Here is a 27,613-nt window from a genome sequence, read left to right as displayed (position 1 = left end):
ATAGTTTGCCCATCTCTGCACTATTACATGCAACTGTTTCCCGAAACAAATAGCTTCTCCTTTACATTGTGTTAAGACATTATACTGGCACTGAAATAGACAGAGGGCTTATCCCAGTTAAGGCCTCTAGGTGCTACTGCAATATAAAAGTTTAATAATGATGCAGGATTTCTGTACTTTAGTATTTTAAAACCTAATTAGAAATGAATGTAATCATAAGTCAACTCCCAGATAGGCATTTCTAAAGACAAACATTTTAAAGTTTTTAATTACTTATGAAGTGTGGGCTAAATTATATCTAGCCCTTATGAAGTACACACTTTACTTTTTTGTTCTCTTTTTCTGTTGATTTTTTTGTGTGCTCTGCAAGTTGCGATATACTTTCTTTAAATAATTACCTATTGATAAGCATATGTTTAATTACCAGGCATTTATGAAAGTGATGATATCAGTATTATTGTGTCTGAAATGGAAAAAGCAGTCAACTACTCCCAAAAGGTATGCTTTAAAAAATACCATTTTCAATTTTCTTTAGAAAATAGCTCTAAAATATTTGTTCAGTTGATGGTGTTCAGGCATTAGCTACAAAATCAAAGTAATTTATAAGATGGTGCATGATTTAGGATAATATAAAATAATGTTTAAAGTAAAAATAGAGTTCTGCTCTGGAAAGCAACTAGAAAACTGGCCTTGTGGTGTTCCATATTTGTGTTTCAATGATTCCATATCAAATATGATTTTATAAGTAAAAGGATGCTCTTTTTATCTGCCAATCCTGTGAACTCAGCCTGGGCTTTGAGACTCAAGCTGGGTGGTTCTTACACATCACCAGTAATAAAGATTCTGCAGGCCAAATTATTCCCTTAATTATTTCTGAACAACCTAAATGGCAATAGTAAATATAACTGTGGGCATAATTTGGCCTGTAGAATCCTTTTATTACTGGTGAAGATACACAGAATGGTCAGAACTCTGCTGTGTAGTCTAATCAAGTTGTAGTTCAGTCTACTGCGGGGGTCTCAAACATGCAGTCCACAGGGTTATTTTCTGCTGCCCGCCAGCTCCCCGCAGCACCCCCGCACTCCCCAGCATTTCAGGGAAGGGGTTGGAATGGGGGCAGGGAAGGGGTGGGAAGGGGCAGGGCAGGGGTGGGGCCTCATGGAAGGGGTGGAGTGGGGGTGTGGCCGGGGCAGCGGGGGGGTGGTCAGTGGTGTGGCCCTCAGGCCAATGTACTAGTCCTCATGTGGCCCTCGTGGTCATTTGAGTTTGAGACCCCTGGTCTAGTGGATAAGGCACTGGGATTGGGAATCCGAAGGCCTGGGTTTCATTCCCCTCTCTGCCTTTGTCCTACTGTGTGATCCATGGGCAAGTCACTCCATCTCTCTATGCCTCCATTTCCACTCCCACCTTTGGCTGTCTTGTACATGTAGATTGTAAACTCTTTGTGGCAGGAACTGGCTCTTACTTTGTACAGCACCTTGCGGAACGGAGCATCTAGGCACCGCTGTAATACATGTAACAGAAAATTGACTGTTCGTACCCAGGTTGATTTTGCATTGCCATCAGTTTTACTTGTAAACTAAGCTAATATAATATGGAATCATTTATATACAACAAAAATGGCCATTTGATTTTTTTCTCAAATTACATTCAATGTAATGTCATGCATTTGACGTGCCTGTTTCTCTTGGAAATAGTTCTTCTGACTAATGCTAAAATTAGACACCTTGAGGTAAATGTTCAAAAATATACCCCCTCATCATCTGCCCCCCTTATTGAAAATCTACCTCCTCAACTAAGGAAAGATGGTAACCTCTGTATGTAGGTTATTTTATTATTTTTAATATGGTTTTTTTTTTCTGTAATGCTCTCTCCGTAAGAATAAATGTGCTTGTTTGGAAAGGTCTGTGTGGCAACTTATAAATGTTCACAGCTTCTGAGGAGAAAACAAAACACAGATGCAGGCATGGTTAGGCAGTCTGGCTTGCCAGGGAACTCACACTGTAGGCAAGGAACTGTGCAGCCTGGAAAAAAACCCAGTTAGGAGGGACAAAGACCTGGGTCTCCCCACCAAGAGATGTGATGGCTGAGGAAGCCAAGAAGCCTAGAGTAGGTTGGACCATGGAGGCGGTTGCAGATTCAGTTGCCCCAAACTGTCACAGATGTAATATAGTTACAGTTTAGAAGTTAAATTTTTAATATATGGAAGACCCTGAGGAAGGTATATTGTATTCTGATATCTTTGTTGCTCAGGAAAATGCAGAGGGAAGGAGATTCCATTGACAAAAACAAGGTAGATATTCAGGAGAGTCTTATGTCTTATTTTTTGCTTGTATCATTTTAAATTAACCACCTAGTATTCTCATAGCTAATCTGTGTAAAACATTTAGTTGTTGGCTTTATCCTCTCTCTCCCACTCAATCCTGTTTGTGACTTGTTTTAAATCAGATTGTATACTCTTCAAGCCAGGGATTTTCTTTGTGTGTTTGTGCAGTGCAAAGCACAGTGGGGCTCCAATCCTGACTGGGACAGGTAGGTGTTGCTGTATTACAAATAAGAAATAGTAAGGGGCCTGTTTAAAGTGTGTACTTAGATTGCCTGCAAAGGAGCTGTTAAGCATAGCAACAATCTGAATTTTCATTTCAGTGTGCCTTGCTGGTGGAATCCTTAAAGCAACGTTCAGGAACACAGTTGGTTAATCAGTTTATCCCAGAAGAAGACTTAAAGATGCTTTTGAAAAAGGAGAGAACTAGAGCACAGAAATTGCTGCCTCCTAAACCTACAGCTCTCACTCTGGCTAGAATGGTTTGATTTCATTTATTACCCATATTTTAAAGATGAAATCTGTTTTAGTCAGTGACAATACACAAGAGGTAAGATGCTGCCCTTTAGAAGAGAAAAGTGCTTAAGATGGAAATTTCAGGAAATATCTTTTTGGTAAAATACCATAATAATATTCAGCAATCTGGTAGTTAGGGTATGTAAGCTAGAGGTGATCAGGTTTGTTATGCTGTTTGCTCCAGAATGCTCCCTGTACATTCAGTGGTATAGCAAAGGTCTGACCCTGCTGTTGAAGCCAATAGGAGTTCAATGAGAAAATACAGCATAGTGAATTAGTTGGGCTGGGGTGCTCCTGAAAGTTACCCTGTGCTAAAACTCATCTGCAAATTTGTCATTGGTACCAAAGTAAAGGGGAGATAGAAAATAGGCTCTAGTGTATGGAGTGTGAGAATTCTGTAACAAGATACAGTCAAAAGGAAATGTTTAGAAGATTCACTCGTTATCTGTGCTTTTAGAATATCAAAGACAATCATGAGGGGGAGAAAAATGCTGCCTTAAAAGCTCTGACATGGCGTCCAACTAGTGCCAAAGCAGAAATCCCACCACGTATGTATAGATAAAATTCATTATTTTATATCGAAAGCCACTGGAATAGTTAGATTAGAACAAGTGTGTTTATCTTCGCAAATACTTTCTAGAACTTGATTGTACACTTCTTAACCAGACAGCTATGACTATTAGGAAACATGACAATTGTTTTCAAAGTAAAGCTATTTCAGTTTAGAAAATCAGAACTGATTTGGTTCTAAATTCATATTCCATCATCTCTTGAAGTTTCAGCCAGTGGGGAGTAATGTGTATTGTTACTTGCCTTCCCCAATGATTATGGTATTAATCTCTCGGCCTCAGATTCATAAATCTGTTCATTTTACCTCTTTGTAAGTGTCTAAGCTTGTTGATCCCCACTTATATATGGAGAGCATGACTGAGTTAATAATATTTGACCATTTTTATCTACATGTAAAATCTTTTAGGTATTTCAATCTGTGACAATGTAAAATTATGAAAAGAGTAGTACAGTGGAGTAACATTGCAAAAGCAAACATGATTGTCCTATATGAAACAATACAGTATTTACTTTTATATTATAGCTCAGCCAATAAAAGAATTGGCTCAGACTTCTGGGAAGAAGAAACATAAATCAAGAAAACAGCCACAGATCTCCCTCTCAGTATTTTATATTGACAAAGGAAAAAATGTGGGTAAGTACTCTCAGCATCTGACACCGAAAAATGTGTCTCTTCATTTACAAAACTATTTAGATATTGGCTAAACCCCAGCAAGCTTTTTACACTGATTTTTACACATGAGAGAAATGTATGGAAAATGGTTTGTCAAACGGTGAACCATACAACCAGTGATTTATTTTATACTTTCATTGATTTCCTGCATGATCTTAGCCGAATCACTTCTCTCTACATCATTTCAGTATATGTACACTGAATGGAATGACATTTACCCACCTTTGTAAAGTTCTTTGAAATCATCTGGTCAAAGATATTATAAGTCAATAGTATTGTCATTGTAGTATGAGCCCATGTGGAAAAGTTTGGATCACAATGCTCCACAGCAAATACAAGTTTAAAAGGGAAGTGACATTTTTTTATATACAAAGTGTTTTAAAGAATCTTAGGCACATATATTATGCCAACTACAGAAAAGATTCCATTGACTTAAGCATGGCCATGATTTCACCCAGAGTGTTTAACTTCACTTTTTTCTGCTCTGGCTAGGTGCAGTTTACAGAAAGTATCCAAAGAAAAAAAGCGTGAAGAGGTCTATTCCTTTTGCTACACTGCCAAAGGAAGAGGAAATATGTTCAAGCAAAGAGGTATTCAGTTATTTATTAATGTTATCACCATCTTTATTAGACCACTTAAAAGAAATTAACATTGAAAATGAATATTTGTGACTTAGACAAATATAGTTTTGTACGTGGTTTTAATATTTGCTGTCCTATATCTAGTTAACTTAAGAGTGCTCTGTTTTCTCTCTTAAAAGTGGTTGAACAAGTACAGTATAAAAAAGTTGAAGTTAGAGTTGCCCAGAATGATGTTTGGTCCCAACTGTGTTCACCAGAAGAAAATGGTGGAGTCTTTGCACAAGAAAGTGTCAGCAAAATACTGTACCATCTTCCCCAGTGTAGAAATCAATGTAAGTTGATGCAGATATCATGAACCCTTGTATCTGAGGTGCATATCATAACATGATTCATTTAACACAGTTCCAGTCAATCTCTAATTGTGCCAAACCAGTGTTAAACTTACCCTATGGGTTAAGTTGTTGTTTTCCCGCAATATACAAAAACAACACGGGTCTATCTGTTAATAAGAAGGTGTATATTATTTAAAATTACTGTGGGTAATATACAGCACACCTGTACAAATATATGTATGCACTTAACATCCCTAGACTGTTTCTAGATTAAGATGTCTTCTGTCCCTGCAATTTGAAAGGAAAAAAAATAAAGGGCTAAATCTATCAGTTCTTACTCAAATAGATTTCCCACTGAAATCAGTAAGAGTTGTGTGTGAGTAGTAGCTGATGGATTTGATTCTGGCTATAAACATTTCCACGTAATTAGTCAAAGTACAATCTGAGGGAAACAGCAATTTACCCTAAGGTATTAATCAATGGTCTGTCACCTAACAAAAGTGACACCATAAAAATGCAAGAAATAAATGTATCCAGTCAAATTCTATCATATGCACCCTCGCTTGACCAGAGCCAGGTTTTCCTAATGTGGTTAAACCTACAACAACAGCCAAAGGTGTAGTATGGGAGCCACTGTGTCATGGGTGTTCTAGATGGTAACATTCATGTCCCTGAGCAGCCATACAGACTGACATAGCAGCATAGTACATGTCTGCTGAAATAAGACATTATTCTTCCAATGGTGTAAATTGTTCTAGGGTATTGTGAAACACCTACAATTTCAGCCTAAGGAACTAGAAGACTATGTTGAACAAATGGAGAGGGTGTTATGTTGCTATATAAGAAGAATACAGTGGCTTCTCTCAGGTAGGCTTTACATCTGGGATAGGGATGAGGTTATAATCCATGGTTGTGCGAGTGTAATCCAAGCATGATTAAAATATTTCCTCTTGCTTACTCCTTCTACTGGCTTAAATTTGGACAGCATAGTAAACATTAGGTCTGAGTAAGGAGCTAGTGTATCTATTATTCCATGATTATTTAGCTGCACAGTTTGCTGAAGGTTCCACTCCCTTGTCCTCTCCTTGTTGCAGAATTGTGCTCCAGAATCTAAACTTTCAATTTTTTAAATTAATGTTTATGGTAAAGTCCTCATGGTTGTAAAGAAAACCTTGAAAGATGAACTCGGGTTGTATGTACACTGCAATGAAAAACCCACAGCTGGTCCATGCCCTCTGACTCAAGCTCACGGGGCTCACGTTGCAGGGCTGTTCCACTGCAGTGTAGGCTTTCTGGGCTCAGGATGGAACCTGAGCTCTGGGACCCTCCCACCTTGCAAGGTCCTCCAGCCCAAACCCAGAAGTCTACACTGCAATGAAACAGCCCCACAGCCTGAGCCAGCTGGCCAGCTGCAGGTTTTTATTTGCAGTGTATACATACCTTAAGTGCAAACTTGGCATGCAATATTCTGTTCCAGAGTCCACGGAGAGCTTGAAACACTAGCTTTGAGTCGTGGGAACTGCCCCTGTTAATCTCAATAGGGTATTAACCCTAAAACCCAAAGATTTCAAGGCAATCCAAGTAACTATGTGGAATTTAGAAGAGTCCATCTTTAAACAGAAAGTTGTTCTAAACCTTATTTGCAGCATAGTTGGTACTCTGTTATAATAGGTTAAATATCAACACTAAATATTTCACTGCTGATCATTTTAATAAAAACATCTATTTAATATGCTTATCCCACAAATCCAAATGGCTTGTCATGCCTCCTCAGTGCCAGAAGTCTTTATTGCTCTTATCTAGCGGCCAAAAGCTCCTGCTTTCCCACCTGACTTCTAGAATGCAATGATCAGCTGTGGGAAAAAAAAAGTCAATGCTGAAAATTGAAGATGTGGAGATAGTGTCAAATACATTAAATTTTCTGTCAAAAAATCACACGGGGGCTACTGTACTGCTTGTGGTATTGATGTTTATTTTTAAAAACTCAAAAAAATGTAAAGAAGTTGCAGTGGAATTTCCAATCTGCCACCCCAGAGGACAGCAGAATCCAGGGACCTTGCAGCTGAATTTAGACCCTGCTTGCTATGCAGGACATGGAGCCTTGCTCGTACATTTTTTTAGTGTTTGTGAAGAGTACCAGGTTGATATTCCTGGAAACAGAACATGGCCTCAGCAATGCAAGCTTCCCCACATCCACCACTGCTAATGTGCCTCAATCTTGACATGGAAGGCCCATTCCAAGGATGAAAGAATGGTTCAGTATCCAAACTGATTAAGTCTTGGGCTTCATGTACAGCTATATAGCAGCACAGCTACACCACTGTAGCACTTTAGTGAAGACGTTCCTACGCCTACAGGAGAGCTTCTCCTATCAGTGTTGTTAATCTACTTCCCCGAGAGGCGGTAGCTATATCAGTTCTCCCGCTGACATGGTGCTGTTTACATGGGGATTATGTCAGTATAATTTAGGGTTGTCAAGTGATTTAAAAAAATTAATCGTGATTATTTGTGCTGTTAAACAATAATAGAATACTATTTATTTAAATATTTTTGGATTTTTTTTTACATTTTCAAATATAGTGATTTCAATTACAACATAGATTACAAAGTGTACAGTGCTCACTTTATATTTTTTATTACAAATTTGCTCTGTAAAAAACAAAAGAAATAGTATTTTTCAGTTCACCTAGTACAAGTACTGTAGTGCAATCTCTTTATAATGAAAGTTGAACTTACAAATGTAGAATTATGTACAAAAAAACCCTGCATTCAAAAACAAAACAATGTAAAACTTTAGAGCCTACAAGTCCACTCAGTCCTACTTCAGCCAATCGCTCCGACAAACAAGTTTGTTTACATTTGCAGGAGGTAATGCTGCCCGCTTCTTGTTTTCAATGTCACCTGAAAGTGAGAACAGGCGTTTGCATCGCAGTGTTGTAGACGGCGTCACAAGATATTTATGTGCCAGATGCGCTAAAGATTCATATGTCCCTTCATGTTTCAGCCACCATTCTAGAGGACATGCATCCATGCTGATAATGTGTTCTGCTTGATAACGAGCCAAAGCAGTGCGGACTGACACGTTCAGTTTCATCATCTGAGTCAGATGCCACCAGCACAAGGTTGATTTTCTTTTTTGGTGTTTCGGGTTCTGTAGTTTCTTTTAAGACTTCTGAAAGCATGCTCCATGCCTCATCCCTCTCAGATTTTGGATGGCACTTCAGATACACCTCTACCCCAATATAACGCTGTCCTCGGGAGCCAAAAAATCTTACAGCCTCATAGGTGAAACCCTGTTATATCAGACTTGCTTTGATCCACTGGAGCGCGCAGCCCCCTCTCCCCCCTCCCCCCCGGAGCGCTGCTTTACTGTGTTATATTCGAATTCATGTTATATCGGGTCGCATTATGTCGGGGTAGAGGTGTACTTAAACCTGGGGTCGAGTACTGTAGCTATTTTTAGAAATCTCACATTGGTACCTTCTTTGTGTTTTATTAAATCTGCTGTGAAAGTGTTATTAAAATGAATATGTGCTGGGTCATCGTCCGAGACTGCTAGAACATGAAATATATGGCAGAATGCTGGCAAAACAGAGCAGGGGACATACAATTCTCCCCCAAGGAGTTCTGTCGCAAATTTAATTAACACATTTTTTTAGCAAGCATCATCAGCATGGAAGCATGTGCTCTGGAATGGTGGCCAAAGCATGAAGGGGCATACGAATGTTTAGCATATCTGTCATGTAAAGACCTTGCAGTGCTGACTACAAAAGTGCCACGTGAATGCCTGTTCTCACTTTCAGGTGACATTGTAAATAAGAAGCAGGCTGTAGTATCTGTAGTAAATGTAAACAAACTTGTTTGTCTTAGCGATTGGCTGAACAAGAAGAAGGACTGAGTGGACTTGTAGGTTCTAAAGTTTTACATTGTTTTGTTTTTGAGTGCAGTTACGTAACACAAATGTAGACTTTTTTTTAAGTTACACTTTCATGATAAAGAGATTGCACTACAGTACTTGTATGAGGTGAATTGAAAAATACTATTTCTTTTGTTTATCATTTTTATAGTGCAAATATTTGCACTGTACACTTTGTATTCTGTGTTGTAATAGAAATCAATATTTGAAAATGTAGAAAAACATCCAAAATATTTCATAAACTTCAATTGGTATTCTATTGTTTAATAGTGCAATTAATCACGATTATTTTTTTTGAGTTAATCACATGAGATAACTGCAATTAATTGACAGCCCTAGTATAACTACATTGCTTAGGCATGTGGACAAAGTGTAGACCTGGCCTTTGACCTGTACATCTTCAAAAGACAAGCCTGGGTGCTTAAATTCACAACTTTGCTAGACACTAAAAAACATGGTCTTAAAGACACTGGATGTATGGGCTTATTACAACAATCTCTCCACTAACTCCCCTTTTTTGTCCAATGACAGAAGGGGTGTCAATGGGCCACTTCATCTTGAATGGTCCCTTAGAAGCTGTGTTAACTATGTATGTTAAATAATTTTTTCCATCTTGTATGTAGTTGTGAAACTCTGAGGGATGTCTACACTGCAATTAGAAACCCGCGGCTGGCCCATGCCAGCTGATGTGGGCTTGCGGGCTCAGGCTAAGGGCTGTTTAACTGAGGTATAAATGTTCTGACTCAGGCTGCAGCCCAAGCTCTGGGACCCTCCCATTTTGCTTTGTCCCAGAGCCCAGGCTTCAGCCTGACGGTCTACACTGCAGTGAAACAGCCCCTTAGCCTGAGCCCCACAAGCCAGAGTCAGCTGGCATGGGTCAGCTGCAGGTTTTTAATTCAGTGTAGACATACCATAAATGCCTTTCACAGACCTGAATAAGAGCTCTGTGTAGCTCAAAAGTTTGTCTTTCACCAACAGAAGTTGATCCTATAAAAGATATACCTCATCCACCTTGTCTTTCTAATATCCTGGCCCAATACAACTACAGTACAACAATGCTGCAAACAATGGAAAATTGAACTGATAATCTCAGCTGAAATAGACTCATTTTATAAATATACTATGAACTGCTATCATGCTCTAAATCTCATGTTCTGGACTAGGAAGCCGGCGATTATTTGGCACCATTTTGGAGACAAAAGTATGCATCTTGATTGATACATCTGGTTCCATGGACCCTTATTTGCAACAGGTCACAAAAGAGCTTACCTCCCTCATCTGGGAACAGCTAAGAAAGAATAATGCTAGGTATGTGTGAAAAGCTGATGACTGAAAGTGGTATAATGCTAAATAGCTAATTAAATGGTATTGAAACACAATAGGAGCAGTTATTAGTAACTAGTACAGAATATATGATTTTTTAAACCAGTATCTATTAAATCTTACATCTTTTCAAAGGATGTAAAGCAGTACATCCTTGATTATTTGAATCTCATTTATCTGAAATGACCTCTTATCCAAAATAGTTTTGTCCCCCAGCATCTGTTGTTTACAAAGATAATTTGATCAAAAACCTTGATTAGCTAAACTTTTTTAAAAATCACCCATTCAGATAATAGAGGTTGAATAGGTCTCAGTATACAGAACATACACTGGCATTGCTTTTTAAAGCAGTGCTAGCATGAGAGGGAGACCATGCCTCAGAATAGACTTGGACAGTCCAGTTAGTTTGCAATCTTTCAGAGAGCACCATTTGAATAAGTGTTGTGAGCTGTTCTCTGATGGAAGGAAAAACACAACTCAGGACTCAGAAGAGAGAGAGAGAGAAGGGAGTACCCACCAGGAAACTCAGTGGAAAGCATGCGCAAGCCCAACCCAATAAAGTACAGTCCAGATGCTAGCTATCATCAGCTGGGAAACCGTGAAAATCTGTAGGCCAGCAAGATGGCAGCCACTGGGGACTGAAAGTAACAGTAACGTATAAGACCACTTGGATGAAATGAACTTCCAATTTATTATTTGTATTACAGTAGCAGCTAGAGGCCCCATGTGAGTTCAGAGCCCCACTGTGTTAAGCACTTTGCAAACACACTATTAAGAGATGATACCTGCACTAATATGCTGACAATCTAACTAGAAAAGACAGTAAAAGGGTCTGAGAAAGGAAATATTGTAACATATAGTTTGCATAGATACATTTTGTAGGTGGGGAGAACTAAGGGATGAAGAGATTAAGTAATTTACCCATGGTCACACAGTGAGTCTATGGCAGAGCTAGGAACTGAACTCAGGTCTCCTCAGTCCCAATCCTGTGCCTTACCCACAAGAGTATTATTCCTCCCAAACTTAACCTAAATATAAAAAATAGAACACATAGGTGCTGACATTTGACACTAAAATATAATTGTGTATTAGGATGCTGATATTGGCATTGTCAATAACAGAATTACATCTTTCTTGCCAGGTTTAACCTGCTGAGATTTGCAGAAGATATAGACACTTGGCAGGAGTTTCTTGTAGAGGCTACAGATGAAACATGTCATGATGCTGTACAATGGGTGTCAAAATTCCAAGCTCATGGCACTACATGCGTCCTTAAGGCTTTGCAGGTTAGTTAACTGTACATCATACTGTGGCAAAATGTGTATTATGATAATAAAAACATTGCTTTACATAACCAAATTATTTTCCAGCAGTAGTGTCAGTTAAGTGCTAATTTAGCACAAAACTCTTGAAAAATGTGTAATATATTGAACAGATCTGGGATCCAAGCCACATTTGGATCCAGTCCTTATCCCAAAGTTCAGAGGTGTTTGGAAACGTCATTTAGTATTGGAGTCAGCAGAAACCTAAAATGTTTCATTCTTTTAGATTAATCCACTAACCCTCTGCACATTCAACCAAAGTTTAGAAAAAAGAGATAACATGCCCATAACTAGTTCTTCAAGAGAAGAGCCCTTGTAATGCCACTTGTTTGGGATATTACATGTGGTTGGGGACAAGTCGGAGCCCCCTAGAAAAGCAGGGTCACTGGGCCATGTACATGCTGCTTTGTGGATCCAAACTGTCACACTTGACAATATATAAAGTGCCATATCCACTCTGCTTCCTTTTTCCACGTAATCAAACATTCACCTAAAGGCTTCAAAGAAGTGGAAAAAGTAGATGAGAAGTGTGAATCTATATGGGCAATCACTTGAAGTACAGTAACTAATAAAAAGAAAAGGAGTACTTGTGGCACCTTAGAGACTAACAAATTTATTTGAGCATAAGCTTTAGCTACAGCTCACGAAAGCTTATACTCAAATAAATTTGTTAGTCTCTAAGGTGCCACAAGTACTCCTTTTCTTTCCTTTTTGCGGATACAGACCAACACGGCTTCTACCCTGAAACAAGTAACTAATAAGTATCCCTTCTTTCTCTTGTGAGAATTGCCAGAATACTATGAAAGAGTAACTCTTAAGAGGTGAATATGTAGAGGGCTAATTAGGGATCCTACGATCCCTAAATTGGAATCAGTTCTGGAAAACAAGTCAAGAGAGTATTACTGGCGAAATGTAAATCTAACTCCAGATTGCCTCCAATTGGGAGTTTTGTAAGACTATCTTAGGTAAGGCTGCACTGGATCTAGTAGAATATAATCTCAGTCCCATCGTCCCAGTACAAGTTTTCTTAGTGAAATACCTGCCAAGTCATAATATTCTGATTTTCAAAGGTTGAGTCCCTACAAGTTCAACTGAAGTCAATAGGGGACTTACTAGCTTAGCTGAAGTCACAAGCTTTCAAAATCAGGACCAACTAGTCTTCCTACCTAGTCTAATTCACTGAGACAGTCTCGGAAGATTATTTTTCCCTGGGTTTATTGTCTTATGTTACGAACATTCTATCAATTTAGAAAAAAAGTTATATCCTTTCTAAACAGTAACTAAGATCCTTTTCATATTCAATATAGTCATTTTCTGTTCCATGAATGTTGATATGATTTGTGTACAGTTACCTAAGTAAACAGGATTTAGAAAACATTACAATAAAGAAGTGAAAATGCTGTTTAAGTGATACCCCAATGTTTAAATTCATTTTCTGCTTTTTCAGAAAGCTTTCTGTTTTCAAGATATAGAGGCACTGTATGTTCTGACCGATGGAAAGCCAGACACCAGCTGCAGTCTCATTCTAAAAGAAGTTGAAAAGATTAGAATGAAACAAACTACTAAAATCCACACCATTTCTTTTAACTGTTCAGACAGGTATATATTACTTTACAGAATAATATGAAATTCATTAAAATTACTAGTTTAGGTATTGTCATTGTAATGCTCCCAATGGTAACACAAGAGCATGAGTACCAACATCAGGGTAGACTGTTAAAAACCAGGGCACGAACTCCTGATTGGTTATGAGTTCTAAACTTAGATTTCATCAGCCAACTGCAAACTCCTCAAGCACTTTAACAGTCTTAAATGGAGTCACAGACAGAGACTCCTTGCATACTCGGGTCTGTCTTGCCACACAGGTGAGCACAGCTCTGTGATAGCTGGCCCTTTATACTAAGCACAGTAATATTCAGGTTACTCCTGATCCCAAAGGAATAGTCACCACAGGTCAATTGCGCTTTAGGTCTGACACCTACAGTGATTGTAACTAATCCTATAGTAAACAATATGAAGACTTATTAGATAGGAAAAGGAAATTGCTTGCTTTAACCTTATAAATAACTCTCCAAACAGACACACAAATGACTTAGTCTTAGGTTTCAAAAAGTAATAAAGGCTTCTATAACCAGTCATCTCTATTTGTCCTTTAGGGCTAACCTAGGCTAAACCTCTAAGGATCTCTTGCTTATGCCTAGAAACACCTTGCATCCCCAGAGTCCAAGCAGCATAGAGATACCTTGTTCCTTTTGTCTGGGATTTTTATCCCCCTCCTGCCATGTGCTCTGAGCTTCCAACTCAGCTAATAGGACTAGAGCAGAACAGTAATAAGTCTGTAGATGCTACCTACGCTGATGGGAGGGATTCTCCCATCGGTGTAGGTAATACACCTTCCCAAGAGGCGGTAACTAGGTCAATGGAAGAATTTTTCCATTGACCTAGTTCTGTCTACTCTGGCAGTTAGGTTGATTTAACTACACACTTAGGTGTGTGGATTTTTCACATTCGCGAGCAACATAGTTAAGCCAACTTAATTTTCTGGTGTAGACCAGACTATAATTAGTGTCTGTCTCCTGTGTAATGATTCACAGCTACAGAGGCTCACAATGGAGTCTCATATATTACATTACAATATGGAACACAGATATTAACAAGCAAGATTAATGGATGCAGCAACTCAAGCAATCAGTAGAGTCCAAACACTAAACTCTCTTATAATTGTAATACCTACCTATTTTATCAATATTAACCAACAAGTGAGGCAGACAGATTCCAGTTCTGTATCTGTTAGTGTCCAGTTGAGACATGGATGCCATAGCATTAGCTGGCACCTGGCCTGCCAGCATCACAGTCATGTTTTGCGTTTCTTGTTTTCCTGAAACTCTGGATGTGGAGTGTTGTGGTGACTTAACACATACCTTGATTTACAGATTCAGATAATAGGTTGAGCCAGCAATTATGGCTGTTTAAAAACAAACCTTATGTTGTAAACTGAGCAAGTCTCTTAATGTGTAACATATGACATTTGTGTCCTTTATTAATAGTATATCATCCCAACTATACATATAAAATGATGGGGTCTAAATTAGCTGTTACCACTCAAGAAAGGGATCTTGGAGTCCTTGTGGATAGTTCTCTGAAAACATCCACTCAATGTGCAGTAACAGTCAAAAAAGTGACAGAATGCTGGGAATCATTAAGAAAGGGATAGATAATAGGACAGAAAATATCATGTTGCCTCTATATAAATCCATGGTACGCCCACATCAATACTGTGTGCAGATGTTGTTGCCCTATCTCAAAAAAGATATATTGGAATTGGAAAAGGTTCAGAAAAGGGCAACAAAAATTATTAGGGATATGGAATGGCTTCCGTATGAGGAGAGAGTAATAAGACTGGGACTTTTCAGCTTGGAAAAGAGATGGCTAAGGGGAGATATGATTGAGATCTATAAAATCATGACTGGTGTAGAGAAAATAGATAAGGAAGTGTTGTTTACTACTTCTCAAAACACAAAAACTAGGAGTCACCAAATGAAATTAATAGGCAGCAGGTTTAAAACAAATAAAAGGAAGTATTTCTTCACACAAAGCACAATCAGCCTGCGGAACTCTTTGCCAGAGGATGTTGTGAAGGCCAAGACCGTAACAGGTTAAAAAAAGAAATAGATAAGTTCATGGAGGATAGGTCCATCAATGGCTATTAGCCAGGATGGGCAGGGAGGGTATCCCTAGCCTCTGTTTGCCAGAAGCTAGGAATGCGTGACAGGTAATGGATCACTTGATGATTACTTGTTCTGTTCATTCCTTCTGGGGCACCTGGCACTGGCCACTGTTGGAAGACAGGATACTGGGCTAGATGGACTTTTGGTCTGACCCAGTAGGGCCCTTCGTATGTTCTTATATTTAATATAACTTTTCTGATCCTAACTTAGACTGAAATTAAATCTCAGTGTCTTTATTTTTGGTGTAGACTTTAGGGGCCAGCTCCTCAATTTGTGTAAATTGTCATAGCTCCGTTGACTTCAATGGGAGTTACGACAGTTTACACTTGTGGAGGACCTGGCCCTAGAGATAGAGATCTATTAAATGACTTACTATGGCAATAAAATAAGTTACTTATTGTACCTGTGATATTTTTCTCCAGTATGTAAATCCACACATTTCTGCCTAGAAGTCTGGGTTCCAGTGCTTATTGCTATGCTGTCCCTATAACTGTTGGTCAAAAGTAACCAGCCTTTGTAGTTTATGATTACTAAGTATTATTATATAATTTATATATCCCCGATAGCTGGAAAAGACTCTACAAATATCTAAATCATTTCTAAGCTTACTCCCCAAACTGCATGCTTAGAAATACAAGAGTCCCTGACAGTAAGACTCTATTAATGCTCAAGAGCAGTCATTACTGGTAATTTACTGCTTCATTGTCAACAGAAGAGCTAATGAATTTCTGAAGAAGCTGGCCTCTCAAACAGGAGGACGCTACCATCGCTGTATTGGAGACATGGATGGACAGTTAGCAGCACACAGAATGTTGACAGAAGGGTTTGATGATGATGATGTATGTTCAATAGTTATTTGGATTGTGTTTCTTTATGGACTGTATATTTTCTTCCAGATCTAAACTACATTTTAAAAAAATAAAATATAAGACTCCCAAGGTATCTTGCACTGAGATGTTTGGGATCCGAACAACAAAATTTAATGTCTGGCTATACCTATTGCCCAGCCACAGTGAGGAGGTGAATGAAGCCATCGAAGGAGTGTAAGATGCAAAAGAATTTGGAAATGAGAGCAAACCAAAACCCTGGATCTGAATACCCCCGAGTTTTATCAAAGTTCTGCTGTCCTCACTACCACCTATTTATGTTTTATCCATCTATTATGTCTTGGGTTTAGATTATAAAATATTTAGGACAGGGACTGTCATTTACTGTGTTTTTACTGTGCTTAACATACTGGGTCTCCAACCTGATTGAGGCCTCCAGGCACTATTGCAATAGAAATGTGTCATAAAAATAAAGACCAGATCCACCTCAAGTAGAATTTGGAGTTAAACACTCTGTTCTATCTCTTCATAAATAGAAGATCTTGTCTGGATCTGGTGAGTGTGAAGTTCAGAAGTTTGGGTTCAGTTATTTATATTTGCTGCCCTAAGATTTGTAAGCGATTGCTGTAGATTCTAGCAACAACATTTTAATTTTATATTTTAGGATCCAGTTTTTCCTTTCTTCGAAGGAGATGATTTAAAGAAACTTGCTCAAGAAGTAGCAAAAGCCAGAAGCTTTTTAATGCAAGCAAAATCCTTTAGGTGTGTATCTATCCAGGATCTTTTAATGAATACTACTTTTCTTTCATAGAGGGAGCCAAGGAGGAAGTTAGATGGTTAAAGAATATCTGGCTACCAATTTCTGCTTACAAAAGAATCATTTTATCTCACCTATATTTGTCTCTTGCACTCATGGCATTATTTTTAAGTGTGAGGAAGGGACATTCATGCAGACTGCCTCCTCTATAGTTTCTGTTCATGTTCTTATACCGCAGCCAATCACCAGTATCTGAGCATCTTCTAGAAGTGCACTGAGCTATGTGACTAATATCTCTGTCTCTTGTGGGTGTGTCTCTCCCTTTTCCTAGGTGAAAAATTCTGTGAGGTTGATCATCTTGTTCAGCTCTCCCCTCTTGCCTACCAAACCAAGGTAGTGTTTGGTGCCTATCTTCTTCAGAGAGAAAAGTGGCTCTATCTGATGTGAGCTTCCTCCTCCCTTGCACTCTCCGTCAGCCTGATGACAGAATCTGAAGCATCAGTCCTACTCTTATCTGCCAACACCAGTACCTGCTCCCTCTGTCTTATCCTCTTGTGACTTCTATGACCCTCCACCATCTTCTGCATAGAATCTCTTTCTACTTGCAACTTTTCTTTCAGCATCTCTGCTTCCTCGCTTCCACATTCTGTCAGGGTCCCACAGGGTTCAGTGCTGTCCCCTCATCACTTCTCTCTGTGTGCTTCAGTTCTAGGCAGCCTAATCTATCCTCATGGTTTATGTTACCATCACTATGCCAGTGACTCCCAGACAATTTCTCTCTCCTCCCCATCCCCTTCCCCTTCTGGATTTCCTGCCACCATTACAAGTTCTTATCACAGAAAGATATGGCACTTATGAAGAACGGCATTACTCATCGGTTAAATTTTGTAAATCATTTATGTAACAAACTTGCATAATTTTACAAACAACCTCATAGTGCTCTGAAAAATATCATCTTAAAAACTATCATCTGTTCTGGTACCCATCAAGTCCACAAAAAATTAATTTCAACAAGTACAACTGAACGACAATTGATCCTAATGTCCTTACAATGTCATCCTGATGTCACCCGGGGCCAGGGTCAGTGCTTAAATTGTGCCAGGGCTTATCAGGGCTGAGCCCTGGCACCTCTCAGGTTGGCAATTCATAGCCCCGGCACCTCTGGGCTTGTTGCATAAAGTTATGTAAAAAAAAAAATTGATTGAAGCCCAGCACATCTTTCATTACAAATTAAGCAATGGCCGGAGCTAATTGGAGAGACATAGTAATAACTATATAACTACATACCTTCCTTTAGGAAAAAATGCTGTAATAATTTTACATTCCTTATTTTTCCTTTTAAATAGGTTGCTATTAGAAAAATGGAATTTGGACCAAAAGGACAGTTCTTTTTTAAAAAAAAAAAATCCTCAGGTAACCAGTCAGTACAAAACAAGTCATTGATTGTATATATTTTTATAAGAATGTTGTTTCAAATTAGAATCCCATATTTTCCAACTTTGGAGAGAGTCATTGCTTAATGTAAATAGCTATTCATTCCAGCTGTTTTAGTGTTTAGCTCAATTAGCTTAACAGCAGCACCTAACAAATACATGCACAAGAAAGTTCACAGGTTGTAATGTGTTTTGAGAGGATGAAAAGTGCTATACAGGTGTATGTTTTTATTAAGGGCTCCATGCTTCAGAAAGAATAAATAGCAAAGCTCTTTTGGAGGCGTAGTACCCAATATTATGTGTTTTTGCTGGAATCAAAATTTACAAGAGATTCTAGTACATGTCTCTTGGTAACATGTGACTATCAGGTTATAAAAACTTTAAATAGTAAAGCACAGTGTATATGGGTATCATCAGCATCCAGGTATAGCAGGGTTCAGACAAATGGATTCCAAGATAAAAATGAGAGCACTGTTTACCAAAGTTTTAAATGAACCAAAGATGCAGTGTTCAAGCATGCTCAAGCAGTGTTCAAGCATGCTTCAATGCAGCTCTTCCCTACTTCATTTAATATATTATTTTAATAGGCATGCATTGAGTAAGGAAGCCCTTCTTCACTTGATGTGACTTCAGTGGGACTACTCATATGTTAGTACATAACTTTTATCTCTGTACTTAATCTGTGCATATGTTTAGGTGCTTTGCCAGGTCAAGGCTGTGACAGAGGTGAAGACTTCCTGCCAGTTGGAGCCTGCAGCTTGGACAGTAAATCAGGCCCAGAATGCACATACAGTTCAACCTTAGGGTTAGGGTTTTGAAAAATGAAGCAAATTTGCAATGTAATTAATAGATAAAATGGGGATACAACTGTTTCTCCTAACTGAGGTTCCAAACATTTTTTACACTGTATTATTATAATAAGAATTGCTTCAATTAATTGGCATTGTATATTGAGCCTCTTATTTGGTTGTTTGTTGTTTTGTTTTGTTTTTTACAGTTATTTTAAGAGACTCCAGATATTATCCTTGATGGGTAAAAGAGATGGACTATCATCCTAAAAAGAAAATTATTCCCAACGTCTTTATATAGTGATGTCAAGAAACAACTGTTTGCACAGAAAAAAAATAAAGCCTAAAGTTGAAGAGAATGCATTTGCCAAAAAGATTTTGCAAATAACTGTTTTCACTTCTTGATCTAAATTTTCTCTTTGCTGCCATTACAAGTAGGAAGGAAAGATGATTCTAGAAATCAGCAGACCCACAAGCAAGCAATACCCTTTCATGCTGATAAAGTCCAGCTGAATTCAATATGGGTCCAATTCAACTGTCAACTAAAATCAAGGGAGAGACTATCATTGACATTAGTGGTAGTTTGCTCAGATTTCTTTGGTAGCAGTTCCAGAGAGCACTGTTCCCTCTAAGCTGTACACGTGTGCGCGCGCACACAGATCCTAAACCCTGCGCATACAGCAAAACACCGCATACACAAAAATTTGCACAGAAGCACAACAATTTGCACAGAAGACATTTTTTGCGCACACGGCCTGTCAAAAATTAGAGGGAACATTGCCAGAGAGACTGGACATATGTTCACAGGAGTCTTGTGAGAAAATGCAATTCAAACTAATTGCACGGTTCTGAGAGATGCAGAATTTTCCAGCAATTGCATAAAATATGCACTTCTAGCTAGCAAACGTGGGCACCAAGGATGAAACCCTGGCCTCACTGAAGTCAATGGAAGTTTTGCCATTGCCTTTGGGGCCAAGATTTCACCCCAAAAGTTTAAAAGATGTAATATTAAGTAGAAATGGGCCAGAGATGTAAAGTCCAGATAGTGATCTGAGATTTCCCAAAGTCCAGGTGTATATAGATCCCAAATGGTCCCATTGAAATCAGTTGGGCTACTCTCAAGGTAAGATATTACACAGTATGAATAACGGTGTTTGAATCTGGATATATATGACATTGCAAATCCAGACTGCAGTATGTTCTGCGTTAGATGGTGACTGACTCCTATTTAAAGATTTAGAAGCATTTTCTCTCCCTTTTAAATGTTTCCTGTGTCATTTTTCAGTAAGACATTTCTTGCATGTTGTTTTTTGTAAGTTTGACTGATTCAAAATGTCCTTTGAGTGACAGCTCTGTCTGTACAGAGTAATCTTTACAATTTGTCTGTAAAATTATGATTATTAATGGTTTATATAATACTACATTAATGCTACTTATAACTTGACTCAGTGCCCCTTTGTATGGACACCAGTACTAAAGATTGCTACTTGGAATATCAGACTATGATAGACAAAGATGATACCACTTGATTTGAAAGAAGAACAGCTCTCCTTTCAAAAGAGCTAGCCCAGCATGACATTGACATTGCAGCACTCAATGAAACTAGATTGGCAGACAAGGGCATTATTTCAGAACCGGCTGGTAGTTATACCTTCTTTTGGAAGGGAAAAGAACCACACGAAGATAGAATCCATGGAGTGGGAATTGCCATCAAGACCAAACTCTCTTGCAATGTCTTGAAGACTTCCCAATCGGCATCAACAAAAGACTCATGAAATTCCAATTTAAGTTCCAATTAAATTCCAATTAAATCTAAATAAGTTGTGATTTGCTACCATCATCAGTGCATATGTGTCTCCCTTCACTAGCCCTGACGATGCTAAGGCATGGTTCTGTTCTGGTCTCAACTCTCTCATCAAGTCAACACCTCAAAATGACAAACGAATCGTCCTCGGAGACTTCAGTGCAAGAGTAGATAAAGATGATAACAGCTGGCAAGGTGTCATTGAAATAAAAAAAAAAATGAGGCTTTCCAAAACTGGCAAAGTTATATTCAGTCCACCTCAAAGAGAGACAGATTCAAACTCCTGCAAAGCACGACAGAAAGACAACTACACGTAATACAAGATAAATGGTGGGAGAAGGTAGCAGAGGACACTCATATGTATGTGGAAACAAATAAGTTCTTTGATTCCTTGAAGCAAGTCTATGGACCTTCAAAGGTGGGCACAGGTTCACTTATGATGGTTGATGATAGGACAGTCACCAAAGATAAACATGGCATGGAACAGAGATGGGTTGAATACTTCAGCCAACTACTGAACGGACCATCCTCAATTGAAACAAGTGCTATTAACCAGATACCTCAAAAGCCTATTCAGCACCACCTTGACTCACCACCCTCACTTGAAGAAATAGAAAAGACAATCAGTATGATGAGCTCAAGGAATTCCTTGGTCAGAGATGGAATACTGGCAGAAATATATAAATCTGCGGGTCCAAAGATGATGATAACACTCCGGAAGATCCTTACTGACATCTGGGACAACAAAGAAATGCCACAAGACTTCAAAGATGCCACAATTATTCCTTTATTAAAAAAAAAACAGTAAAATAGTCTGTGATAACTACCGTGGGATCTCTCTCCTATCTGTCACTGGAAAAAATCTTTCCTCGTGTCCTCCTGAACTGACTGATTTCATCTGTCTCAGAAGCCAATCTACCTGAGACTCAGTGCTGATTCAGACCTGGTCATAGTACCATAGACATGATTTTCAGAATCAGGCAAATATAAGAAAAATGTATCTAACAAAACATGGATCTGTTCAGCGTCTTCATTGATTTGACAAAAGCATTTGATACAGTCAACAGAGAATGATTATGGATGATTGTCAGCAAACTTGGTTGCCCACCAAAACTGGTAAATATCATTCGTTTATTTCATGAAGGGATGCAAGGTCAGGTACTTTTTAATGGAGATCTCACTGACTCCTTTCCAGTTTCAAATGGAGTCAAACAAGGCTGTGTCCTTGCCCCTGTACTGTTCAACCTCTTCTTCACCCAAGTTCTCAACCATGCTACAGATGGGCTCAACAGAGGCATATACATCAGATACAGACATGACAGCTCAGTCTTCAGTCTTATAAGGCATAAAGCAAAAACAAAAGTAACAGAACTACTGATAAGAGATCGGGGATAGCCATGTTAGTCTGTATCCACAAAAACAACAAGGAGTCCGGTGGCACCTTAAAGACTAAATCTGTTAGTCTTTAAGGTGCCACCGGACTCCTTGTTGTTTTTACTAATAAGAGAAGCACTCTTTGCGGATGACTGTGCCCTCCTAGCACACACACAGGGAAATCTCCAGTGCATTGTAGATCACTTCACTGAAGCATCAAAATTATTTGGCCTCACAATCAGCCTGGAGAAAACTGTGGTGTTGCATCAGTCATCTTCACCCCTCCAGGCCATATCCCCCTGGCATCTCCACCAGTGGAACCCAACTAAAGCAAGTTGACAATTTTACCTCTCGCGGCAGCAACATTTCCAGTGCTGGATCTCTTGACAAAGAGATCATGAACAGGATACAGAAAGCTTCTCAGTCATTAGGAAAGCTATGTAACAAAGTCCTGAAAATCCCACAACATAACCCTCTCAACCAAAATAAAACTTTATAATGCTTTTGTGCTCACATCTCTTCTCTATGGCTGTGAGACCTGGACACCATACAAATGGCATATCAAACAGCTAGAGGCCTGCCATATGCAGTCTCTGCATGCCATTATGGGGATCCTCTGTCAGGACAAAATTACCAACCTGGAGGATATCCAAAAGTCAAATGTCACAAGCATTAAGACCATGCTGATAAAAGCCCAACTATGCTCAGTTGGACACATCATTAGGATGCCTGAACATCGATTCCCCAGAAAAATTTTCTATGGAGAATTAGCACAAGGACATTGGAATCAAGACCACCCCAGAAAGCGCTACAAGGACAGTGTCAAGAACAGCATACACTTTGGTGCAATAAAACCAGATGATCAGCGTGGCGACATACAACACTCAGAGTTTTCCAAGCCTTTGAAAAGGACAGAAATGATTGTTAGCCGCAAGAGAAAAGTGTCATACCACTGCTGTAGCTACCAAGATGCTCACCAATGACTTTGTCTGCCTGATCTGCTCATGAGCATGTGCATCACGCTTTGGACTTCAGAGTCACTCAAGAATCCACAAAAAGAGAGAGCATGAAAATGTCATAGTTGAATCTATGGACTACTTGAGAATCTGTTATGAGTAGACCCAATTGCTGGGTCCCGTTGCTTCCAAGCCAGCTGGGTCTAGGAAGACAATACCTGAAGGTTTCAGTCAAACTACTCTTAAAAATCTTCAGTGATGGAGATTCCACATCTCTAGGCAATTTATTCCAGTGCTTAACTACCGTGACAGTTAGGAAGTTTTCCTAATGTCCAACCTAAACTGCCCTTTTGCAATTTAAGTCTATTGCCTCTTATACTATCATCAGAGGTTAACGAGAACAATTTTTCTCCCTCATCTTTGTAACAACCTTTTATGTACTTGGCAACTGTTGTGTTCTCCCTCAGTCTTCTCTTCTCCAGACTAAACAAACCCAGTTTTTTCCATACATCATATTTTCTAGACCTTTTAATCATTTTTGTGCTCTCCTCTGGACTTTCTCCCATTTGTCTAAATCTTTCCTGAGATGTAGCACCCAGAACTGGACACAATACTCCAAGTGGGCCTAATCAGCGCAGAGTAGAGTGGAAGAATTACTTCTTGTGTCTTGCTAACAACACTCCTGCTAATACATACCAGAATGTTATTTGGGGGGTTTTTTTGTTTTGGTTTGGTTTTTTTGCAACAGTGGTACACAGTTGACTTATTTAGCTTGTGATCCATTTTGACTCCCAGATCTCTTTCCCCGGACTCCTTCCTAGGCAGTCATTTCCATTTTGTATCTGTGCAACTGATTGTTCCTCCCTAAGTGGAGTACTTTGCATTTGTCCTTAGTCTGAAGTAAATAGGATGAAATTCAATATTTCTCTAGTCTTAAAATTAAATTTTGAATTTTAATCCTATCCTCCAAAGCACTTGCAACCCCTCCCAGCTTGGTATCAACCCCAAACTTTATAAGTGTACTCTCTATATGCCAGGGTGGATAACCTGAGCCTGAGAAGGAGCCAGAATTTACCAATATACATTGCCAAAGAGCCACAGTAATACGTCAGCTCCCACCCTGCTCCCAGTGCCTCCCACCCACCAGCAGCCCCACCAATCGGCGCTTCCCATTTCCTCCTCATCAGCTGCTTCGTGGTGTGCAGGAGGCTCTGGGGGGGAAAGGGGAGGAGCGAGGACATGGAAGGCTCAGGGGAGGGGGCGGGAAAGGGTGGAGTGGGGGCAGGATCTGTGGCAGAGCCAGGGGTTGAGCAGTGAGCACCCTGCGGCACATTGGAAAGTTGGCGCCTGTAGCTCCAGCCGTGGAGTTGGTGCCTATACAAGGAGCTGCGTATTAACTTCTGAAGAGCCACAGGTTGTCCACCCCTGCTGTATGCCATTATCTAAATCATTGAAGATATTGAATAGAACTGGATCCAGAACTGAAGCCTCTTTCCCTTTGGCGCTGGCTGATCTACACATGCAGCATGGTACAGGATCATTGGGGCCAAACAGATGTGCTGCCTCCTGGAGCTCAGACCAATTCAGTCCCTTCATCCATTGCAATGCCATCCTCCAATCAGAGGGCAGCTGGCAGCAAGAACTAAGGGAGGGGGGATTTCCTGCCAGTTCTCTAGCCAGCTGGACCTCTGTAAGGGTAGAGAGGCCAGCTTCTCCTGTTTGCTAATCCCCCTCACCAATCAGGACAGAAGCAGCCCTAGGCATTTTGCCCACCAGGCAAAGCCCAAAAAAAAGAAGGGCTGAGCAGTACAATGCCCCTTGGAAGTTGGCACCCAGGGTACTGCACTCCTTGCCTTCCACCAGAGCCATCCATAAATCAATGGTCCTGTTCAACAGATAGGTTTCTCACGTTGATATAATACAGGGAATGCTCAATCCCATGCCTCTGATGCCCCAGAAACCTCTCTGACTGTCCAGTAAGTGGCACCTTTGTGTGATTTATTTACATTCCTGCTCCTTGTGCAGCAAATTATTTACAGTGCATCTCAGCCTTTAGCCTTTCCTCCATAGACTCATACACTTTAAGGTCAGAAGAGATTGTTGTAATCATCAAGTCTGACCTAGTGCAGGCCACGGAACCTGACCCACCCACTTCTCTAATAGACCCTTAACCTCTGACTGAGTTACTGAAGTCCTCAAATTTTGTTTTAAAGAAAGGAACAGATCGCCCTTCCTTGAGATTGTGGCACACACTGAGCCTAGCTAGCCCATGTCCTCTCACTTGCTTCCTTCCCGTGTCTTTCTTATATCCTTTGACTCATGGACTAATTGGTTCATCAGCCCTCCCAGCCTGATCAGCTAATTAGCTTGCATATCCCCCATCAGCCTTGTCCAGGGGAACTAACCGGTGCCTGTGTGATCAGTGTTACCTGTTAGCTTCCAGCACTGTCACAGTTGCATTAAAGGCAGTGCAAGACCTTGAATATGCTGGTTTTTATTTTTATTCCAGAACTTCATGTCATAGTTATGCAGAGTTCCAGCTCTGAAAACCTCAATGTTTTCAAGTCAGTTCTGTCGTCCTCATAATTTAGGAACTAAGAACACCATTGTACTACATGCTGTATAAACACAGAACAAAAAGACTGTCCCCGTCCCAAGGATCTTCGTCTAAATAACAGAAGTTCTGGTAAGGTGGCTCTGAGAGAAAGCTAAAGGAGAGCTATTTGGGCACAGAGTTCTGGCTGGAAAGGCAGGGTTGTCTGCAACAACAGACAAAGTACATTTCTCCTACTGTGTTCAGGGAAACCAAATTTTGTATATCATCTTTGTAAATAAGATTGCATAAAAAAAATACCTTACTATTGTTAATTTTTCCTTCTAACTGGAAGAACTCAGAAAACCCCAAATTTGGCTAGCCACTTCAGTCAAAAGAGGTAACAGTATAGACAGACCTGGTCATGTGTTATATTAATTTCATGGTTTAAGTCTTGATTGTGTTCATCTAATTATTTGGTCAGTTGTTGATTTCATTCCATATCACTGGCAATTTGTTGATTTATTAATTCAATTCCGGATATGATTCTGATTTGATAATTGTGTTGGTTAATCCTCACTTGGTTTAGTAAAAGTTTAATAGTTTTAATTAGAAGTTTAATTTTAAATTTGCCTTTTATTAATTTGTAATAAAACACACAAAAATAAGAGAGCTGGTTTTTCTATCAAAACTTCAACAGGGTCAAGATATCAGGGTAAACCTTTAACCCCAGGGTTAAAGGTTGTTTGGTAAAGTATCTAGAAGCTTCTTAGCTCGGTCCCTAAATTTATACCTTTATTCTTTACAACTTTTTACATTACACAATTAGCCTATAGAATTCATTGTCGCAAAATATGATTGTAGTGGGGTGGTCACCTGGTCCTGCCTTAAAGGGCTTAAACAGCCCTGGGAGAGGGCTGTGGCACGGGAAAAGCTGGGCTGATTGGGGCAAGTAGCCTCAGCTGGCTCTATAAAGGGGCTGCTAGGCTGGAGCTAGGTCAGTCTCTCTCTGGTGATAGAGAAAGAAGGACCTGGCTGTCTGGGAACAGAGTAAGGTACCGGAATAGAACAGTGCTGGGGAATAGGGCAAGGGAGCTACAGAGCTCCTGCCTGGAAAAGCCCCAGGCTGCAGGTCTGGCCAAAGGCCTAACAGGTACAGGGGTTGCAGGAGTAGGCAGCAGGTTCAAACCTCCTTTGCCTATGATGAGTGGCACTTACACTGCAGTCGCCCCCAGGGAACAGGGCCTAGGTGATGACTGGCAGTGGCCATAGACTGAGGCGAGGTGGGGGTAGAGGGTTGGGGGTTCCCTGGGGAGGGGAGACCCAGATCTGTGTGGGGTACTGCAGGTGGCAGCACCCCCGTGTGAAAGGGGGCACTGGGGTCCAGGAGGGACTCGGGGCCTAGCGGGAAGCGGGACACTGGCTGGCAGAGGGCGCTCTGGAGGCTGGAATGCTAATTCCCTGGATGACCAGCAGGAGGTGCCTTGGGGGTGAGTCACACAACACTACAATGATCAACACCAAAAGGTTAGCAGGATTTTAAAGGGATTTATATATTTGTATGGACAATGAGATCACAATTACATTAGACAAAATTTTTAAAAAGGGGATTCAAATCCTAATGTTTCAAGGCATAAACCAGTCTCTATTTAGTGGGCTAGGAGAGAGCTTCCTCTAGGAATAGGTTAATCCCTAATGCTTTATATTTACTTGCATAAACTCAGGTATAAGCTGTCTATTTATTTATATATTTCCTTGAACTATCCCTTTAAATCTCAAGTAGTAGGGAAAAAATGTCCTATACATCATATGATCAGCCCATATTCAATGTTGCATCATTTAAATTCATGGAAAACA

General features: G+C 39.8%; 2 protein-coding genes across 8 annotated transcripts in view; both read left to right on the top strand.

Annotated features, from left to right (window-relative positions):
* The window catches only part of VWA3A (von Willebrand factor A domain containing 3A), a 65,396-nt gene extending 43,060 nt beyond the window's left edge, over positions 1–22,336 (top strand). For 3 of the 7 annotated variants that reach the window (XM_073362196.1, XM_073362194.1, XM_073362197.1), the window contains 14 exons: positions 428–498; positions 2,647–2,805; positions 3,297–3,387; positions 3,933–4,043; positions 4,575–4,672; positions 4,843–4,995; positions 5,754–5,862; positions 10,075–10,219; positions 11,376–11,520; positions 13,004–13,155; positions 15,997–16,123; positions 16,776–16,873; positions 18,215–18,281; positions 19,299–22,336. In XM_073362196.1, coding sequence (XP_073218297.1) covers positions 428–498; positions 2,647–2,805; positions 3,297–3,387; positions 3,933–4,043; positions 4,575–4,672; positions 4,843–4,995; positions 5,754–5,862; positions 10,075–10,219; positions 11,376–11,520; positions 13,004–13,155; positions 15,997–16,123; positions 16,776–16,873; positions 18,215–18,281; positions 19,299–19,307 — 1,535 coding nt within the window. In that variant the 3' untranslated portion in view covers positions 19,308–22,336. Of the gene's footprint in view, positions 1–427; positions 499–2,646; positions 2,806–3,296; positions 3,388–3,932; positions 4,044–4,574; positions 4,673–4,842; positions 4,996–5,753; positions 5,863–7,999; positions 8,110–10,074; positions 10,220–11,375; positions 11,521–13,003; positions 13,156–15,996; positions 16,124–16,775; positions 16,874–18,214; positions 18,282–19,298 lie in introns of those variants that run through there. The other 4 variants (XM_078854563.1, XM_073362199.1, XM_078854564.1 and 1 more) reach the window with 4 other exon arrangements.
* Positions 22,337–22,872: 536 nt separating this feature from the next.
* Positions 22,873–27,613, top strand: part of LOC140917995 (putative short-chain dehydrogenase/reductase family 42E member 2) — a 46,236-nt gene continuing 41,495 nt past the window's right edge. The window contains exon 1 of the mRNA XM_073361523.1: positions 22,873–23,224. Within this exon, the coding sequence (XP_073217624.1) occupies positions 22,873–23,224 (352 nt within the window). The remainder of the gene's footprint in view (positions 23,225–27,613) is intronic.

This window comes from Lepidochelys kempii, chromosome 10, assembly GCF_965140285.1.
Source record: "Lepidochelys kempii isolate rLepKem1 chromosome 10, rLepKem1.hap1, whole genome shotgun sequence".
Classification (NCBI taxonomy): Eukaryota; Metazoa; Chordata; order Testudines; family Cheloniidae; genus Lepidochelys; species Lepidochelys kempii.
Note: the sequence above shows the minus strand (reverse complement) of the source record. Positions and strands in the feature narration are given on the sequence as shown.